Source organism: Eptatretus burgeri, chromosome 14 (assembly GCF_056783735.1).
Source record: "Eptatretus burgeri isolate ZD-2024b chromosome 14, Ebu_testis_v1, whole genome shotgun sequence".
In the NCBI taxonomy this organism is placed as follows: Eukaryota; Metazoa; Chordata; class Myxini; order Myxiniformes; family Myxinidae; genus Eptatretus; species Eptatretus burgeri.
Genome location: NC_140974.1, coordinates 13,473,934 through 13,495,114, shown reverse-complemented (window position 1 = coordinate 13,495,114; position 21,181 = coordinate 13,473,934). Strand labels below are relative to the sequence as shown.

At 43.3% G+C, this 21,181-nt stretch overlaps 2 protein-coding genes across 4 annotated transcripts in view; one reads left to right on the top strand and one right to left on the bottom strand.

Annotated features, from left to right (window-relative positions):
- Positions 1-8,366, top strand: part of LOC147012683 (collagen alpha-1(XIV) chain-like) — a 168,562-nt gene extending 160,196 nt beyond the window's left edge. For both annotated transcript variants that reach the window (XM_085853765.1, XM_085853766.1), the window contains 3 exons: positions 262-414; positions 4,439-4,531; positions 6,728-8,366. In XM_085853765.1, the coding sequence (XP_085709891.1) occupies positions 262-414; positions 4,439-4,531; positions 6,728-6,828 (347 nt within the window). In that variant the 3' untranslated portion in view covers positions 6,829-8,366. The remainder of the gene's footprint in view (positions 1-261; positions 415-4,438; positions 4,532-6,727) is intronic.
- Positions 6,392-19,928, bottom strand: MRPL13 (mitochondrial ribosomal protein L13). 2 transcript variants are annotated; one of them, XM_085853769.1, is made up of 8 exons: positions 19,668-19,928; positions 18,932-19,055; positions 16,403-16,496; positions 16,243-16,303; positions 12,637-12,723; positions 9,203-9,324; positions 8,923-8,978; positions 6,392-6,829 (listed from the first exon to the last, which is right to left on the bottom strand). In XM_085853769.1, exons 1-7 carry the CDS (start codon positions 19,692-19,694, stop codon positions 8,954-8,956), a joined length of 540 nt encoding a protein of 179 aa, XP_085709895.1. In that variant the 5' UTR covers positions 19,695-19,928; the 3' UTR covers positions 6,392-6,829; positions 8,923-8,953. The 2 variants fall into 2 exon arrangements, with proteins under 2 accessions (XP_085709895.1, XP_085709896.1); XM_085853770.1 differs by lacking the exon at positions 12,637-12,723.
- Between the last annotated feature and the right edge of the window lie 1,253 nt (positions 19,929-21,181).

Genomic DNA, 21,181 nt, shown 5'->3' with positions numbered 1-21,181 from the left:
ATTGCCATTCATTAAAGGATTTGTCGAAATGGCTGTGATGAATTAACGATTCCCATTTTCGACCTGAAAAGTGTAAGATTGTTCGTAGTCGACATAAGATTGCAGGCAGTGGAGTGCACATCGCTGTGGTATGGCAGCAAACCAGGAACCAGTTTTGCTATGAGAGTAAGACCAAAGAATTAAAAGCACGCCTCACCAAAATGGCTTGACCTCTGAACTCTGATCAAATCTCACATTGCTATTTAACTACTCTCTTTGTAGGTGCAACAGGTACAGGGCGGCCAGGAAGCCCAGGAGAGGTTGGGTTGCCCGGTCCCCGTGGAGTCGAAGGTCCAGCTGGTACTCCAGGACGTCAGGGTACCCCCGGGACCAATGGCTACTGTGACCCTTCCCACTGCAGTAATTATGGTGGAGGTAAACTTCTTTCTTCATTGAATAATTTGTTTTTAATCCAAGTGTTTGGGGACGTTTGGCATGTACGAGGCAAGAATGTACGACGTCAACGGGAGAAGGTCGGACATGGTGGTTTTGTAGTGCAATGTGTCCCTTTCGGCACACTTATGCGTGTATAACGCACAACAGATGACGAAAGTAATGCAAAGATGTCATTGTGTGTTTCGTCCACACTTTGCACCTTGAGCACTGAATAGAGGGACAAAGGCTGGAGAAACGAAGATGTTGGTTTGTCGTGAAACAGAGTCCACGTTTCCAGGAAGAGCAGTTTGTCAAGTATCATTTGCATTCAAAACTACATTGGCTGGAAGAAAGTAGATCAGTCTGAAGAGTGCAAAACTGAAGAGTGCTTGGTCTCCAACACACCGTGCGAGGCTGTTTATACCCCATTAAAAAAAATAATTGTATACAATGTCGAGGCTCGTATAAGAGCTAACACACAGACCAGACCGTATAACAAAAGGATCATGAGATAAGAGGGGCGGGAGAGGGAAGCACAAAACAGTGGGGAACAGAGACATCACGAGATCTGTGGAAGGGAGAGGGATGGGACGGGGTACACAGGATAAACAAGATGGACACTGTAGGTGGTGGTGAACAGCAGGAGGGAAGAGTAGGATTGAAGAGAGTGTGGGAGGTTGTTTCAAAGATGGGGAAAAAGAGGTGGACCTCGAGCTCCCTTCAGAAATATGGGGGTGGGGGACAGATCAGAGACAGAGCAGGGGGGGCGAGGCCGGAGAGGAGATGGTAGAAGACAGAAAGACCATCGACCTGCCTGTGGTGAGAGAGTGAGAGACCCAAAGACTCAGCCTCATAGCGGGAGATATCAATGATCCTAAATGCCTTGGTTTCTACAGCGTGAAGCCGAGAAAGGTGAGAGGCGGGAGCACCAGCCCAGAGGGGAGAGCAGTACTCCATCAGGCTGCGGACGAAAGCTTTGTATGTGGTCAGGAGCTCAGGTGTGCCGAGGAAGGACTTTGCATGATGGAGAGGACCAAGTCGGCGACTGGCTTTGGATGATGCCAAGCTTGGAAATGTGGCTTTCCCAGGAATTTACACAATTGCAACCGAAGGGATGTTCCTTTTCCACTGATGAGCGAAGCAACAATCTGGTGTGAGTGTTTCCACGTTACCAACATTGTCCTTTTTTGTTATTTTCTTTCCCGATGCAAGGCTCATGGAAGAGCAAAGTAGTTTTGACAGTGAGACAGACATCAAGGGAATGAACGAACAGGAAAATTGGAAAAAGAGGAGACGAGAATGCTGAAACGAGCAAGTAGAATGGTTGGGTTGGGATGGATGGTTTCCACAGCATGAAGCCGAGAAAGGTAAGAGGCGGGAGAAGTTAGTTTTGCTTGCACTACGTCATATGGAGGTAATAAAGATCATGGGTCAGAATTGGGTATGACAAGAGGGGAAGCCCTGTAAAGGAAGAGAAACTGAACAGCCTCTGGAATGTGGTTCCAGAGAATGAAGACATGAAGAATAAAAGAGTTGAGATGTACAGCAACCTGGATTTTGGAATTTTAACTCAGATGGAATTATTGGAAGAACGTGTGTATCCTGCAATAGAGAGGGAGGGTTGGAGAATTTAGAGCGCAGATGGAGCGATGTTGGAGAACAGCCGGTAGAAAACAGAGACCACCGACTTGCCTGTGATATGACAGCAACAGACCCTGTGCTTCGGCCTCATCATGGGAGATTCCAATCATGTTGAGAGCTTTAAATCCCATATAATCCAGGAGAGATGTGATACTGGGGTGCTCATCCACAAAGGATACTCAGAGCAGTACTCCCTTGAGCTTCGGACAAAGGCTTTGCTGACTGAGTATCTGATTTTCCAAGGAAAGACTTGCAGGATACCTCATCTGCGGCTGGTTTTGGAGACCAGCTTTGCTTTGTGATCAGCCGAGGAAAGGTCATGGCTGATGGCGCGATGCACCTCACATAGTTGTGGAAAGAAAGTAAATGCTACAGTCCAAAGTCTCAGTTTGAAATTGACGCATACACTACCACATTTCACAATGTATGAAGTTTGTTTCTTTGGGCGTCTTCTGCATCTTTACACATATACGGAATCAGAAGTTACTTTTGCTTGCACTACGTCAAAGGGAGTAACCTAACGTCCTAAGGGATGTTGTGGCTCGCTAACTCACCGATGACACACTTTGTTAGCAAGAGCAGCTTTAAGGCCATGTACTTTGGAGTGGAATTAAAATAAATAAGTAAATAAATAGCAAGAAACAAGTAAGATCATGGTGGAAGGTATGCACAGTTCATGTTTTGCATCTCATGCTGCAATGCATGATATGTGATGTTCAATGATAGCATGTGTGCCTCGCTTAAAGCAATTCACTCTCATTGGGACCGATGTTTTGAGTCTTTTCCAAACCTTCCTTTTGTCCACATGGGAAGCAAGATGTTTCAGGGAATATGTATATTGCAAACCCAAGGTTTTTGTATCTCAGACTTAGAGGAGTGTTAAAATCTGCCTTATATGGCAAAAAAGCAGACCGTAGGGCACAATAACCTTTTGAGCATGGGACAGGTTGGAGTGAGGGGCACAATAAAATGTCATTCTGCATAACTATCCTGAAAGGGGGTTCGGCAAGATGGGCTTGGGGCAAGCAATCCTGCCTCAAAGCTTTTTCGCATGGGTTTGAATCCCGACCCAGCTATAAATTGTCATCGTGGTATTTCACAGGTAGAGTGGGTCATCGATGTGTGTGCCGTCCCTCGGATGTGTGTTACACAGGAATCCTGTCTCCCGGTATTGGTTGGTGGACGTTAAAGGCTCCACGTTGTCCTTCGTGAAAAGTAGGCAAGCTATCGCCGGTACCATGAACAAATTACAAATTCCTGCCTTGGCTACTGTGGGGAAGGCAATGGTAAATGCAATGGTAAAGCACCCAGAATAAGCCTCACCAATAAACTGCATTGGCAGCACCACCACTCTGAAACAGAGCATGGTACATTATAATCAGAATCCTGACAGGCATCTCCACACTTTTGCTTGCTGAAAGCAAAAAAACATGAAACACAAACTTTATTGATATCGCTATTGATGCCCCAATTATTCCCACTTTTTTGTGGGGTCCGCCAGGGAATCTTTGTTGGCCTGAGTCTTTCACGGAACGGCTGATTAGGCCTAACATTTGACTGAAGGTGATTTAAGCAGGAATCTGAAATTTGTTCAGGGTGCTTGCGATAACTCACCAACTCTTTGGGAAAGATACTGCGAGATCTTTGATGTCCACCAACGCCCAGAGCTGACGGACGGGTCCTTCGGTCATCCTTCTGATGGACGCCGCATACGTTGATGCATTGCTGAGCATGAAAAACAACAGGGTGACAGTTTATTGCCAAGTCGAGATTCAAACCCAGGATAGATAGCTCAAAGGAAGTCAGTTCGTGATAGCCTTGGGCGATGTCATGTTGTATCTCTCAAAGCTATGCTCTACATAGCTTTTATAATTAAACTGATCATCTGTTATTACTTATTACCCTTCCTGTTCATCTGTTCCACATAATACATATATATATATATATATATATATATATATATATATATATATATATATATATATATATATATATATATATATATATATATATATATATATATATATATATATATATATATATATATATTCTTTCTTGTTCTGTTTATCTGCGTTCCATTCCCTCCCTATTCATTCTCCAATCTATACTTGCTTCCCTACTGAGGGTGCCAATTGATTCCATTCTTCATTTCCTATACACCACTTCTTCTCTCCCACCCCTCCACATCCCCACATTCTTCACCCTCCATACTCCACTCCCTTCAGAATTCCTCTTGTTTTGTTTGCTCCGAAATGCTTTCTTTCTCTGATATAATTGTACAAAAATCCCGTATTCTCCTTACAACATTTATTTTCATCTTTGGAATAATTTACTACACCTGTCCTCAACACCCTCACAACCCACCCTCTCCACATTCTTGCAGGTTACTCGCCAGAGGGTGAGCCGCAGGCCCCGGCTGTACCTATACCAGGATATGAAAGTTACAACCCATATGCACAGCCGCAGCCCCCAAACTGTAAGTTATATTCAGACTGCTTCCATCACCAGGGTGGGGGTGCAGATGGTGGGACAGACAGATTACAAACAGATACCAGGAAACAAGAGACAGCGAGTGGTGAAGCTGTCGTGTAACATGACCTGTACAAGTGCTTTGACTGGAACGTAATTAATAAAGCCAGCAAAGGACAATTTCCCATCACACTGAGAAATGCTTCAGACAGGAAGTCGAAATTCACTGAAATATAAATAGGACCACTGGACCTGTAGCTTATCTGGGTCCTGTCTTAATGTTGCAACCCAAATTTGGTAACATTCCGACTGGTGGGTCTGGAGAGGAAGATTTTTAAAGGGATATATGCGATTATCCCAAAATTTTACAAAGTCCGCAATTTTGACACACTTCCAGTCATGTGATCGGCATGACCTCCACAATTTAACATCCCTACCCTGTCCTAATGTTGCAACCCAAATTTAGTAACATTCTGACTGGTGAGTCTGGAGAGGAAGATTTTTAAAGGGACTTATGTGATTATCCAAAAAATTGACAGTCCACCATTTTGACACACTTCCGGTCACGTGATTGGCATGACCTCCGCAATTTAACATACCTACCCACTCATAATGTTGTAACCTAAATTTAGTAACATTCTGACTGGTGGGTCTGGAGAGGAAGATTTTAAAAGGGACTTGTGTGATTATCCAAAAAATTGACAGTCCGCCATTTTAACACACTTCCAGTCAAGTGATTGGCATGACCTCCGCAATTTAACAAACCTACCCAGACATAATGTTGTAACCTAAATTTAGTGGCATTCTGATAGGTGGGTCTGGAGAAGATTTTTGAAGAAATTTGCTAAGTCAGCCATTTTGACCAACTTAGTCACGTGACCAGAACGAACTTTGCAATCCCTGTTAGGACGTTATTGGAATTTGGAACGTTGCTGCCAAATTTCAACCGGATCGGCCCAGCGGTTTGGCTGGAGAAGTTGAAATAGGAAACGGACGGATAGTGCATGACGACAACACCTTATCTGGAATTTAAATTCCAGATAAGCTAAAAATAGGGGCAATGCCCCTGGGCTCCCCTGGTAAAACCAGGGAACCACTGGTAGATGTGGATGACCCACGAGATATGTAACGGAGAAGAAAGTAAATACCTATTTTGGGGGGCAAACCCCTGTTTTTTTTGTTTTTTTAATGCCATCAACAAACTTTAGTCCATCACAGGTGCTGAAAGTTGTGATTAAGTTTCATTGACATTGTCTGTGTAGTTTCATAGAAGAAAGCATGTACCTATTTGGGGGCAGTAAAACCTCGACCCACTTTGACCCTGATTTTTTTGATTTTTTTTTTTTAAATGACGTGAACAAACTTTAGTCCATCAAGGGTGATAAAGGTTGCGGTCACATTTCATCGAAATAGTGTGTGTAGATTCAGAGAAGAAAGCAAATGCCTATTTGGGGGGGAGGGGGGTAGGGGTGGTGTGGGGCTTAGACCCTTTCGACCCTGATTTTCCAAAATACATGAAAGGAACTTCAATGCAGGGGAGTCTATTGGACTCATCAAGCTTGTGCATTGTTTGCCAACCTATGGTCGTTTGTCCACACTCTATCCTTTTCAAATGCTGAGTGTCAAGGAAGGGAGGGGCATGTACCAATTTTAAAGTGTTTGGTACGACTTGGCTTTGAACCGCTAACCTCCGAGACTCAAGAGTGAACGCTCTCACCATTACGCCACCGATTCTGGTTATAAACTCAACAATACTCATTTAACGTCACTTCCCTGGCATGCAATGACACAAAGTCTCAGTGGTGTTCATCAAAATTTGTGACATCTCCGTGGCACGTATACAATGAAAGTAAGGTTAGTGACACGGTTGTTTGCACGAGTCAAAACTTCAGAATTTATTCCACCCTTGCACACATGATGAGGTGACGAGTAGTAATAAAGTAGAAAACAAGACCTCTGACCGTGTATGAGTGGTTATCATAGAGACTTCATTAGGCTATCTTGCTGCTCATTTGAGAGATCTAGGTGTATTCATTTTTTGCAAAATCTTTATGTTTTCCTGACGATGCCTTCAGGCAGAAACAGTGCTATCAAAAATGATATTGATATCAACTTAAGCTAATATATGTGAACACTGCAAACTGCCCCTTTGGGGTAGCGATCCATGGTAATGCCTCGTCTGTCTTCCTGCTCATGTCCACAGATGGGAGCCGGTCGTACGTGTCTCAGACGGCAGAAGAAACGTATGGTGAAATGGAGGAGTCGGATATCTCGTCTCCAGGAGTTATGAGGATAAGTGGCTAGCCTTCAGGGAAGTAAGAATTGGGTGGGGTTGGGGGTGGGGAGAGACAAGGGGGGGGGAGACAAGGGGAGGGGTGCATAAAAATTGGGTATAGAAACATGAACAGCAGTCACTTGTTAAGGCACTTAATATAAGGAATGTGTCAAGGCACTTAAGAAATGAAGAGGGGCTTGAACATAATTTGAGCACAATCTTAAATGCATGATTAAATCGAAACATTGCATGAACTTCCACAAATACTCAGGATCTGCGACACAGACGTGTCGAAAGCAATTCCATAAATGTCTGCTCTGTGCCACACCACTGAAGTATGGCAAAAAAGGAAAAGCATAATGCAACCAGAAATCTCATGCAACATCAAACATTATTGACAAAATGACAGCAAATAGCTTCGGTCCCACCCCCACCCACCCCCCCGACCCCACTCTCATTTTAAACTTTTCAGAACTAATTGTGGCCGTAAAACGTTCAATATCTTGATTCTTGTGTACAAAAGGGTTTTCACCCCAAACCTTAGATTTGAGTACACGGAACATGAAGGTTAAGAAAAAGAAACAATATATTCAACAAAAAAATGGGGAAAAGAAAAAAAAAACCTATCGTCTTCCCTAAGATCGATGTGATAATCAGTTGTGTTGCTTGATCTGAAGACCGATCTCAGCACAAGCTATTGAACGGCTCTGTCAAGTCTTCAAATACTGCAATGACCGTTTTCATTTTCCTTTTTTTATTTTGTAATGTAAAACGTTTTCGGCCTCTATATTTTGTACTTTGGCAACAAACACCAAGGATTTGGATCTCCAATGCTGTTTGGCATTCGACCAATCTCGATCCATTGGAACTCCCACCAGGTCGGAGGCTTGGAACAGCTGGTGCACGTTCCATCCAGAGCGGCGGTTCAAGCGTTATCCAAAAATCCATCGATCAAAAACATTCGGACAGAAACTCGTGCGATGTTGGCTGAAGTCTGTGCTGGAATGTTGTAAAGAAGAATTTTTTTTTTTTAAATAATGGTAAATAAAGAGGAATTTTTGTCAGGAATTGTGAGAGAAAAATATATAGTTATAAATTATAAAGCAGTGGAAAGGGAAAGAGAATGAAGCAAGAGGGGGATGTGCGTAAGTGCCATTTTGAGCATTACATTGTGGGTTTTAACCATTTCTCGATTGCCATTGTCGTTGCTCGGTTTTGTGATGGTCTTCCGGTGATTAATTCGCGATGGGCAATTGTAGCTTTGAACGTCCATGTCGAAAGCAATTTTGAACGCTCTGCTTCCGAGAGGACTACCGGTGCCATCTACTTCGGGGTCTGCACAGTTGCTCGCGTGTATCCCCCATTCCACAATGGACTGATAAGGAGGGATTGCAAGTGAAAGGAGTGGAAAAACTGTCAGGTTTTTACATGTTTAATACGTTTTGGAGTACACCCTCAATGCCGTCAATCGGTTGTTTTCGCAACAGCACACGGTCCGTGCGATGGATCCAAAAGCATCTCCTTGTCAATAAAACAGGACAGCGTCCAGGGACCATTGTTGAAAGTTCTTCTTTATTGTTTTTTAATCCTTCGTTGTCCTGATCCTTAAATCAAAATACCTTTCATTCACCATTATTTTGCAGACAGGGAAGGGAAGAGTTTTAGGGTTAGGGAGGTTTATCGTTCCATCGAAAAACACATTGGGAATTGGGACGACGGCCAAAATTCTTCAAAAGCATGTTCACCCTTTCGACTGATTTTTTTTATTTTATTATTATTTTAATTCATCACAGGTGATAAAGGTTGTGGTCAAGTTTCAACGAAATCATTCCGATTGCTTACATACTGACCGACGGGCATGACACGATGCCAATGCCTCCCCTGAACTACGTCCCAGGTGAGGTAATAATACGAGTTTCCTAAATCCCTTAAAGGAACTTCGCGATTTAACAAAAAACAAAAACGAGGCACGATTTAAATCCATGGCACATGCAAGTTTAAAATAACACCTCAGAAGATAAACACACTAAACTACTGCAATATATTTAAGACACCGATACATGGTGGTCGGAATCATATGGGCAATATTTCGTGCAAATAGTTGATGCCAACATTGTGCCTACCATGAGATGGGGGTCGTTGCGCATTGAAACATCATTGCCAGTGGAAATCCTCAGGCCTGCGAATGAGATACAGCAAGTGAGCGACGGCTCATTCATTCAAGTGGCGCTTATGCAATCGGTGATGTTCGCGGAAGATGAATCGGTTCAGATGGATACATTGGAAAGAGAATTCATGAAAAGTGTGGAAGAGGGCACAGGTTGATATTGATGCATCGTTCAATGTTGAAAGCGACTAAATGACAGTCGAATTGAGGAGAGCAATTTGTGTTCCCAAGCTCACGGGCTCCAGATATGGGGGAAGGCAGCACATTCCTCAGCAGTGTATTGATCCAGGCGTCGTGGTATGATGCGAGGCTGTCGAAGCTCTTCTGCCAGGTTTTTCCACACCTCTTCAGGCACATCCTGGAAAAAGAAAAAAAATACCTTGGGCCTTTAGACTTTTTATTTCCTATAGTTAAGGCTCATGGAAGAAAAAAAAATAAAAAAACACACACACACACACACACACACACACACACACACCTTGGAGAAAATAACTTCCTAGAACACACTCTGTGTCAACCGGCCATCCTCGTAGGCATCATTCTCACCACAGTCAACAGTGCATTTGAAGAAAGAAATTTATCTCGCGGGATGCCAACCCATGGGGTATAGCCATGCTCTCTCCTCAAAGCTGAGCATCAAGCGAGGAAGCAGGACGTACAATTTTTAAAGTCTTTGGTATGACTCTGCTATGGTCAGAATTGAACAAACAACCTCTCATATTCACAGCAAATGCTCTTACTACCTCACCAATGATTCTGGTAACTTCTCCCGCACCTGCGTCGTGTTACCGCCGAATGTAGATCGTGCCGTGATATGTGCCGCCGATCGGTCATTTTAGTCATAGCATTATCCCTTACGAAGCAGCAAAATGGGTGCACAAAACTTTGTTTTTGAATAATCACAATTGAGTTATATCGCAAGAGAATCATTCCACCTCATATCACCGGAGGCCTCCCAGTTGACCTCCTCAGATTTACTTTTTAAACTTTCATAAAATAGTTCCCAGGTATCAAAATGAAGCTACGTAAAATTTTAGGTCCATAGATGCGGTCAACTCCGAGATATTGAGGGTTGAAAATGTGGTTGTGGCCCTATTTTTATGGTCGTTGCGAGCATCACAAAATGAACGGATACTTTTAAGCTCTCACAACTTTTTAAATATTAATGCTAGAGCCTTGAAATTTTCAGAGGTTATTCTTCTCTAACTGCTCTGTAAGAAACAAACATAAAACGGAGTATACCTCTATTAATTTTTATGAACTGATCAGTTGAAATCCAGAAAAAAAATGTTGGTTTTGAATGAAGACCCAACTTTGAGACCCCATATATTTTTATTGACCCATCCCAGAAGCTTGAATTTTTTTTCATGTATTAACTGTATGGTAGGAGTATTCAAATACATGTTTACTTTTCTTAATCAGTCATATATAATACAGTCATGATCCCTCAAAAATTGAAAATTTTCATTTTTCCCGAAATTCAGGTGAGGATTGCAAATATATGACAAGATATACCACTTCAAATTGTTCACCATTGGAAAGAGCATATTCAAGTTTACAAAAGTGTCAAATATCAAAGTGGTATAATGTTTCTATCAATATTTTAAAATATTTGAATAAATCATGTTCTGCCAGTGCTGTGCATGTTGTGTGTGCAATTTAATGAACAGTCCTTTTACATGTAGTACATATGTGTAGTACATGTATATACAATGTACATACATATCATCTGCTATTAGGATACCATGAACACAATACTTTGAAATTTGAATTTGTAATTCTTTGTTTCTCATTTGTAAATAGCAAGAGCTTAACTCATCTGGCTGGGGCAAAAATAGAACTCAGGAATAGTGGCTGATCTGCTGATGTCAGCAGTGTGTATAGTTACATTCAAGGGAGGACATTTGTTGGGTTCCTATGGTCCATATGATGAAAGTTATTGATGCTCCCCTAACGTCAACTGGGAGGCAGTACAAGCTCGCACCTGACTTGGAAAAGCAGATCAAGGACCTATTCAAATCATTTACGTGAAATGTTTTATTACATTGTTATTGCAGTATGTGATATATTTATCTTGCCAAAACAAAGTTTTTGCAAGATATGTTAGTCAGCTTGTATGTTTTTTTTATTTTTATTTTTGTCTGTAATCACGTATCGATCACTCTGCAGAGCACAGTTATCATTGGAAATTTTTGTACCTTCGCATATCAGAAGCCTATAGAGGTCCCTTTCAGCGCATAAAATTTTCAAGGTCAAGGTCAAAGGTCAAGGTCACTTTGTCGCAAACCAGGGGAGTCGACGAAACCCTTATTTTTTGAGTAATTTTGATCGGATCGTCTTCAAACTTCATGGGAATACAGTTCATGGTCTGGCGCTCAGCTGATTAATTTTTGGTGGCGATCGGCCTTGACCTTCATGGTTAGCGCTGGAGGTCGAAAGTTTTTGATCCCAAGGTCAAATTTTGAAATCTTAGATACCATATCGAGTAATACCTCATATGAAAGCGCTTGATAAGTGCTTTCCAGATCTGTCAAAAGTTTGACGCTTTTTTCGTCATGACGTCATTTGATGACGTCATGACGAAAAAACGGATTTTTCATGAAACTTTTATTTCCTCAGTTCTCATCAAAATCTCTTGATATTTCATGTACAACGGTCCTGGAGAGATACCATTAACCGTACGAAAATATAAAGATCAAGGTCACAAAAAGGTCAAGCATCAAGGTCGACGAAACCCTTATTTTTTGAGTAACTTTAATCGAATAAATAAGTCACTCATGTTCACATTTTGGCAAGATACTGGTCACCCTGGGGGTGACATTGGTTTTTGTTTTGTATTATTAATTTGAATCACAGAACTAATCATTCATGATTCCCATGGTGCCCACACCATGCACACACTTCATGTATTCATGACTGTGTTAACAACAGTTTTAAAAATATATATAAAATATATTTTTAAAAATATACCACTTTGAGATTTGACACTTTTGTAAACTTGAATATGCTCTTTCCAATGGTGAACAATTTGAAATGGTATACCTTGTCATATATTTGCAATCCTTGCCTGAATTTCGGGGAAAAATGAAAATTTTCAATTTGTGAGGTATCATGACTGTATTATATATGACTGATTAAGAAAAGTAAACATGTATTTGAATACTACTACGATACAGTTAATACATGAAAAAATTTCAAGCTTCTGGGATGGGTCAATAAAAATATATGGCGTCTCAAAGTTGGGTCTTCATACAAAACCAACATTTTTTTTTCTGGATTTCAACTGATTAGGTCATAAAATTTAATAGAGGTATACTCCGTTTTATGTTTGTTTCTTACAGGGCAGTTATAGAAGAATAATCTCTGAAAATTTCAAGGCTTGAGCATTAATATTTAAAAAGTTGTGGGAGTTTAAAAGTAGCCGTTCATTTTGTGATGCTCGCAACGACATCTCGGAGTTGACCGCATCTATGGACCTAAAATTTTACGCAACTTCATTTTCATACCTGGGAACTATTTTATGAAAGTTTAAAGTAAATCTGAGGGGGTCAACTGGGAACATTTTCTGAAATTTGGTGATTTCAGATGGAATGACTCAAGAGTAACATTTAGAATTCCACAAAGCTGTCTTAAGGTATCCGTGCAGACCAGCACACACATTCAACCCCACCTCATCCGCAAAGAGGTGCAGACGTGTCATCATGGTCCTGCGGTGCAAGTTCTTCGGCAACATTCTGTACACAGCGAAGCGCACAATCTGTAACACCGCAACACGCACGTACATGTACGTGTCTTACAGATGCCGAGGACATCAGGTGAACACCATGCCATGAAAATTTCAACCTATCGAGTTTAATACTGAGAATCAGCAGTTTCACAAAGCGGTTTACACTCCTGTAAACAAGAGTCCATTATAAAAAGACACAGCTCGAGGCTGATTGGCTCATCAGCTGATTCAAGTCAATACAATGCACAAAGCAACAGGCCGGTAACAAAACTTTTAAACAAATTTTGACTCTTGTACAACGCAAACATCCTGCAATCAAAAGGACTGCAATTGGATTTCACGGCAGGACGGATCAACTTGGTAGCACGCTCCCCATTGCGCTTACTGCCTCATCTTGAGTCAAATGTTCAGCAGACTCGGGCTTGACTAAAACTTCCACACCAAGAGTGTCGGCATGGGATGCTACATCTCGGAGCAGACATCTTTGCTTTTAAGTTATGGACGTCAAAGGTCTCACGTTATCTTTTGAAACAAGTTGGCAAATGCGTGCTGATACCCCGGCCCAGTTTCCTGCTTGGATTTCAATGTACGATTTCCTCTACTTGCAAAGGGTTGTGAGTGATGGAATGTGGATACGGCACAGACTTGATGGGTCAAATGGCATATTACTCAGTAAATTGCTTGTTGTGCTGAAGGATATAAAGGAGGGATTCCAGTTGGGTGTGATAATGGCCTTCTTGTGGATGCCTTGAAGCTGATTGGAAGTACCAGCGGTACTTTTAAAACGAATAGACCCTTAATTACCTCCGCCACTGAAGGTGGATGGAGGTTATGTTTTTCAACCTTGTCGATTTTTCTGTCTACGAACTGGATATCTCAAAAAGTTGCGGATGGATTCGGACAAAATTTGGTGGAGAGGTTAGGTTTGTGACACGGACAAAATGATTAGATTTTGGTGAAGATTGAGATCCAGATACTCTCATTTTTTTTACGTGATTCTTCGCCATTGAGAGATGGGGCCGAAAACGATACATAGCCCGATATCTTAAAAAGTTGTGGACGGATTCGGACGAAACTTGGTGGACAGGTTGGGTGTATGACAAGGGCGATTCAATTCGATTCGATTTTGGTTCAGGTCTGGATCCAGATCCGACCTATTAGTGGGATACAAAACGTAAATTGTAATGCACTCTACCGAGTGGTATGCCCTCTGGTGGAGGTATGCGTTCTACCGAGTGCCGGACAAGTTAGAAGTATCTTCGTAAAGGGCCCGTAAACCTTTTGCTCCGCCAAGGAATCCAACCGTTTAGTTTCAAAAATGCTTTTTCAACCGTTTCAAAAAAAAAATGTTTCAAAAAAAAATTCACAGGACTGGCAGGATAATCGAGATGGACGTACACTCCCCTCTAAGCCTTCTTACCTGGGTTTGAATCTCGACCCAGCTATAAACTGTCGTCCTGGTGTTTTGCAGGCAGAGCCATTCATCAATATGTGTGCCGTCCCTCGGATGGACGTAAACTAGGCGTCTAGTCTGCCGGCATCAATTGCGGGTCAATAAAGATACCACGGTGTCCTTTGCAATGAGTAGGTGAGCTATGGCCAGCACCATGAACAAATTCAAAATCCCTGCTCTAACCTATAGGGGTCACTGTTTCAGCACCACTGCAGAGCCTCCGCGAGAACTGGTGCCAACCTGCAGCCAGGTGCTGCATGATGAATGACGACGACAGTGAACAACAACAATTTCACCCTTTTTTGGGGGGAGCACAATCTAACAAGTTCAAAAGGATTACGACAAACCCAAAATCACATGTATGTAAGGACTTGTTCGGACAAACCATATTTGCCAATTCTCAACATTTCCCACCCATCATCAGATGATGTGTCCTTCCACACTCCACCATTTCAATTGATGAACAGCTTTGGCATTTGGCTGAAGAAAAGAGACCCAAAGTTGTTCTCAAGAAACGGCAGCGGCTTATTTTCAGGGGTCCTGTTCATTCTGAGCACTTCAATGCCCGTCTTAAAATGAGTCGCACGAACAGGAAATTGTCACCACGTTGGGCAGCCAAACATCTTTAAGTTTCAACAAGCTCCAGGTTTTCGTTGAACGGAGATTTCATAACCATTCGCCGTTCCACCCTCTTTATCTCACATGTCACCATCTTGGATCTCAGCACGTACATCAATGCAGGACATGGATGTTTGCAACATTGTGAACGCAACTTCTCTCAAAAATTATTAAATCAACAGCCATTGCTCTGGCTTTTTGAAAACAAAAGCCCAGGTAAAATTGAGCAACCCTTGTATCGTCAGAGTTCAAAGGCATATGTTCTAATGACTGCTCACGCTATAATTCTGATTAACATACACGGCTCGTACCCTCGGTTTCAGCTGAGTTTTCGGAAATTGCTGTTGTAAGTGGTCACACTGAGAATACCGATTCTTATGCACCATCCTCTGTTACAGAGCGTCGGTGCTGCCAAAGCAGTTTATTGGCATGCGTTATGCAAGGAGGTTTGCCAGTACCTTCGCAGCAGTCATTCAGAGCAAGAATTTGTCAAGCGTTCAGGGTGCCGGCGATAATTCACCGATTCTTCCTGAGAGGGACCGGGGGATCTTTGAGGTCCACCAACTAATATCGGCAGATGGGATGCCCAGTTTAACGTCCCTCCGAGGGACGGCGCACGCATGCATCACCCAACCTATGAAACATGGGAATAACAGTTTATAGCTAAGTCGGGATTCAAAACCAAGCTAGATAACTTAGAGATGAGTGCGCATCCCCCTTGGCCATCTTGCCAGCCCCAAAATAACAGTATCGGACAACGCTGCACCCCAACAATCTTCAATTTGTTGAACAGCTCACCAATATTTATTGGTTCGGGGGCACCTGCAGTGACCACTATTTTCGTTGTGTGTGTGTGTGTGTGTCTGTCTGTCTGTTTGTGACTCTCTCTAGAGCATAGCTCCGTGACGTTTGATGCGATCTTGATTAAACTTGGACACAAGCGAGATATCATGGTCGAGTTGTGTCTTTTTGTATGAGGGGCGTCCCACGCCCCTTGTAGGTGGAGCGACGCCCACTTTAACGTATTTATTATTTTTTTTTTTCTCGCAATTTCATTTCCTAGAAGCTGTGCGTAATGTCCATAAGTCCAACATATAAAAAATCCGATTTGATTTGGTCAATTTTGACGGTAGAGACAGGTTTTTACGGTAGGGCTTCCTCAAAAGATTCCACTAACTCAACTGTACCTATCGTGGCATTGTTCAATAATGGCCGCGAACCATCGTCGCCTCCGGGCTAGTTTCTATATTTTCTCTACCTTTTTATGTCCTGCAGCCAATTGTGGATCATTGTGCAACAAATACCCATGAGGCAATTTGATGACAAGATCTTCATTGTCAAGGAACAATCCACGTGACCCAAATCTCTTCAGTAAACGAAACACATTATGGTCTTGCGAACAATTTCCATCACCAAGCGATCGTGCTGGATGAAAACATTATTATTTATTTATTTATGTACTCGTTTATAAAACGTACCGCAAGAGGGTCCTTCAGGTGAAGATCAGCAGCAGTAACCTGCTTAAATCCACCGGGATACCTGCGGAGACATACAACCATGTGTCTTTCGGCTCTACCCGGTAGGTTCAGACGAACATCTCGGGCAATCGGTTACCTTTTTAACATCGGTCCAACCTACCCCGTGTGACTGCTATAGACCTTCTGTTCCCACTTGTTCCCAGAAAATGCGATCTGTCTCGTGTTAATGACAACCACATGGTCGCCACAATCACCTGCAAACGCATACCACAATGCAAGAAAGGTAAGTTTAAAAAAGTGAAATGGTGCAACAAACATTGTTAAAACGATTCAGATATAAAGTCTACTTTTATCACCGCTACCCTCATAAAATATACCAGAGCGAAGTCGATGGCAAATCTCCACGGTCCACACCGAAAGCAAAGTTGAAAGATGGCAAAAATTTCCATCAGGAATGACCCAATATCAAATTATGAGTTAAAAAAAATAAAATCCCCCCCCGACCCCCACTTTAGCCCCTGTGACCCCAATTCCCCCCTGAGGTGGGGTCAAAAGGTCAATTACCAAAAAAAAAAAAAAGCAATTACAGGCACATTTCAATAATGAAACTCTGTATATGCAAACATTGGGGGACGCATGAAACATGTCACGACTTATTTGATTTGACCCCCGGTTCATGACGCAGGGGATGGGGACAGGGTCACAGAGGACAAAACGGGGAAAACTTTTAACTTTAAATTTGACATTGGGTCATTGCTGATGGAAATTTTTGCCATCTTTCAACTCTGCTTAATGTGGGATTTGCGATGGCGTCATCGACTTCGGTCCAATTAAAAATGTGCCTATAATTGAATTTTTTTTTTTTGTACGTGACCTTTTGACCCTGCCAGAGGGGGCAGGCCAGAAATGACACTGCTATTACACATTCGTGCTATGCACATAAAACTACCACGTTTGGTGAATTTCTGGCCAAGCGTTTAGGAGATAGCGTGACGGACAGACAGACAGACAAACAGAGAGCATATTACCATATCTCCACGTTTTTTTTTTTCAAAAAGCATGGGGATAACAAGGAAAGACCATTTCACAAGACGAAATGTAGTCCCATAATTGCAAATCTTGGTGTTGCTTTTGGCAACACCAAGATAGAAGAGAAGGCAAACGGAAGAATAGGGATCTACAGCTCACGCAAAACCACTGGGTATGGAGAATTAATCGAGGGGCTCAAGCAGTTGATGTATGCCTGCTGAGCTTGACATTCCTTTAATTGAGAGAATAAGGAAAATGGAATAATGTTGTGGGCAGTGGTCGGGTGGCGATAAACGACCACGAGGTGGAGCAGCAGAGCCGTCTCTCACCGAACACCCGGAATTGCAGGTCGTAACCTTCGGACAACTCCGAAGGTCACGGGTCACTGAAGGACCGTGCTCGCCAATTCTCTGACGGCGTGGAGTAGGGTTAATAGCCAAATTTCAATATACCTAAGTACCCACGTCGTCAAATTACCGGGGAAGTCACACCCTCAACAGACTCTGTCGAACCGGGTCGCTCTAGCGACCTCGGTCCGGTGTAACCAAGCGGAATTACCAAAGTCCGTCGGTCCAAACGACAGCTTACAGCCCAATCGGCTTACTGCTTCTCAAGCGCGAACCGTGCTGGGTCAATAATAGAAAGCACAACAACGAGCTGGTACATTCAACAATTGGGGGTTTATTTACAATGGGGCAGGGGAGCACGAAAAGAGCAGAGTTAAACCGACTATCAGAAATGCAATTTAATGTACAAGGCACTTAAACAGTTTCTACTTACAGGACGGGCTCCACCGACACACCGACACACACACACACACACACACACACACACACACACACACACACACACACACACACACACACACACCGACACACACACACACACACACACACACACACACACACCGACACACACACACAAAATGGGGCTGGTTGGGCACCTTTCCGGCTCGTGCAGTCTGGTCGAGATGAGCTGGTTCGGGGGGGGGACTCGAACCCACACCTTCGTCGCCGCACCAAGCACCAGGAACCGTGCTCTCCAACCAGCCACGCACCAACGAACCAAGACCAAGGAGAAGACCAAAGACGATGATGACCCAGGACCAGACGAACCAGCCAGCACCAAGACCTGCGACCCCCCCACCCCCAAGACCAGCGCTCCGGAGCCTGGCGTTCCTTCATTCATTTCTTGTGCGGGATGAGAAAATTGCCATCTGAGGAATCTCAACCCTCATTGGCCGGGGTGTCGTGGGAAAGTCGCCCTCTGTGCGTGATTGGACAAGGGGCACGTCCTTGCCTTTCTGGGCGGAGTCTCGATCTGAGACGATGGAAATCTTTGCCCACGTACGTGGATGGACACGCGTGTGTAATGGCGCGATGTGCGACGTGAAGGAGCGATGATTCCGGTTGGCTGGAGGCTCGATTTGTATTACAAAAACCCTGACTATAAAAGTAACTCGCAGCGCACAGATGTAATTCCCATCAGACACAGGAAGGGGGCCCTAACTATAAACACATACTTATCGAAATAACTAAGCTTAGGGACTGCTGTCTGTGTGCAGGAGGCTTCCAAATCCGTAACAATAACTCGTGCAGATTCCACGGTGATCCCCTCAACCGCGCACTTCCACAACATGTAGTATAGTGCGAATACTCACTGGTGGCATGATAAATGGGCTTGTGTTTCCCTTGCAGGTGCTGGGAACAGATCTCGGCCAACTTCCCCGGCGGCTGCAACTTGGCGTCAAGGAGGTACCAGAAGCGGGCAAATGTCGCCCATTGCTGATGGCACACAAACACCACAATGGTGAGCATCAAAAGGCTGCCTCATGTGCTGATAAATCCAAGATCTGATGCTCACGGACAGCCTTGTCCTTGAGCATCACGCGTCAGACAAGGATGTTAGGAGACGTCGGTGCACCTCCACATGAAATGGGAGAACATTGGGGGAGAGGCTATATGATAAATGGGCTCGTTCACCTCGCAGGAGCTGGGAACAGACTTCAGCCACCTTCTCGGCCGAAGCTGTGCCGCCACGACCCTTCATAGAGTGCGAGGGGGGGGGGGGTTGAATCAAGAGCACAACTATTACTTAAGAGATGAATTTGGCTTTTTATGTTTTCTTCCAAAAAATGTATCGCTGTCACTTTAATGGTGCACAAGCGAAAACCAGCACATGAGACAGCCGGCTTAACGTCCCCCTCATGTGACGTCATACCCGCGAGACGTCGGATTGGAAGTGGAATCCAAGCGGAAACTAAAGACCCGCGGAGCCTTCCTGCAGCCCCGTTTCGAACCGATGTAAAGTACACTCGGGTACATGTAAATACTTCCCTGTGTTAGTAAAGGACAATTTCATTGACCCCCCCCCCGCCCCCCCGTTGATGAACTGACCTGCGCCGCCCTGCTGTAGCTTGACATGGAAGCGGGTACTTCGACCGTTTTTCACAACTTCAAACGGCGTTTCATAAAATGCTGCTGTAACTACGTGCGTCGCACCATCATCCTTGATTCATAAAAACCACCACGGAGGCTCTGTCTTCCACCGGAAGTCGGCACACCGGAAGTCATCGGAAAAAGGACCGAGAAACTGACCGGCAGACTCAAACCGCTAAGTGACGACGCGCCCAACTCACGGATCATTCACATTGACAACGCTAATGATTTAAAATATTCAAGGAATAATATTTCTATTTAATATTCCATTCGTATATATTGTACAACGAATTATGGTCAAAAGAAGAACCTGCTTGCGGCACACGCGCACTACACCGTCGAGGCTCGTAATATGCGAATGAAAAGTAACTAATTAAATAAATGATTTTCTATCGACATAATTGATTGAGCAATTCACAAAGTCATTTTCAAACCTGTAATCACCGGGTGTTGGGGAGTGCAAACTGGTCGATCGGATGATTTCAGTGTATAAATGTGTGTACGCTATTTTAGACTTGGACGAGACATGTATAATGAGACCAGGGAGAGCGTTTTAAAATGCCAGGTTCGGTGCGAAAAAATTGATGTGCAACAGACAAATGCAGTTGATGTTGATTGATAAATGTTGGTGGGTGCAGATAGGCCTAATCGTTTGCATGGTTTTCTTCCTGTCCCGGTCGAACACGTACACCTACTGCAGTGATAAACATGCGTCACCATGCTGCATTTTCATTCTGTGAGGGATTTCACTGGGATTCACACCCTCACATCCCAAGAAACGGATGATCGAACGTTGCTCCTCCCTGGTGCATGTTTCGATGGGATCCGCCATCTTGGAACTCCACTTCTGACGTCATACACTCAATGTGACCAGATCGAAAACAGGCAAAACATCTCTCTTACATATATATATATATATATATATATATATATATATATATATATATATATATATATATATATATATATATATATATATATATATATATATATATATATATAGATATAACATATGCCATCTACAACTACACACATTACATTCTCGAATTTATATCACCATTTCAAGGTTACGTGTTAACTGTCCTTCATATAATATAGGAATAACTAGAACGGGCACTCATAGAGCGCATACCTTCGCCGCCACTACTTTTTTTGTTCTTGGTATGAGTGTGGGGAACTGGTTTCATATGAATGGTCTTATGACACAAACCACATATCTATAATGTCATGACCCCCCCCCCCCACTTTCGGGGGCTACGGACGAAACAACAATCAACTCACGTCGTTTTGGCGAGTCTTCACTCGCAAGCTCGGTGAATACAACGTTTCAACAAGAGAAGGTAATCTCGTTTGTGCTGGTTTCATGCAAATCGAATAAGAATTGACTGAGTTATGCCGAAAACCGCATATTTTTCAAGGGCGTGACCCCCCCCCCTGACATTTTACCCCAACCGGTGACATGTGTTATGACG

What these genes read in the sequence shown, in the direction of transcription:
- MRPL13 (XM_085853769.1), bottom strand. Translation starts at nt 19,694, where the DNA reads ATGTCAAGCTACAGCAGGGCGGCGCAG. An exon ending in GTCTATAGCAGTCACACGGG is followed by an intron (nt 16,304 to 16,402) that starts GTAGGTTGGACC and finishes ATGTCTCCGCAG; the next exon opens with GTATCCCGGTGGATTTAAGC. An exon ending in ACCTGAAGGACCCTCTTGCG is followed by an intron (nt 12,724 to 16,242) that starts GTACGTTTTATA and finishes GCGGTGTTACAG; the next exon opens with ATTGTGCGCTTCGCTGTGTA.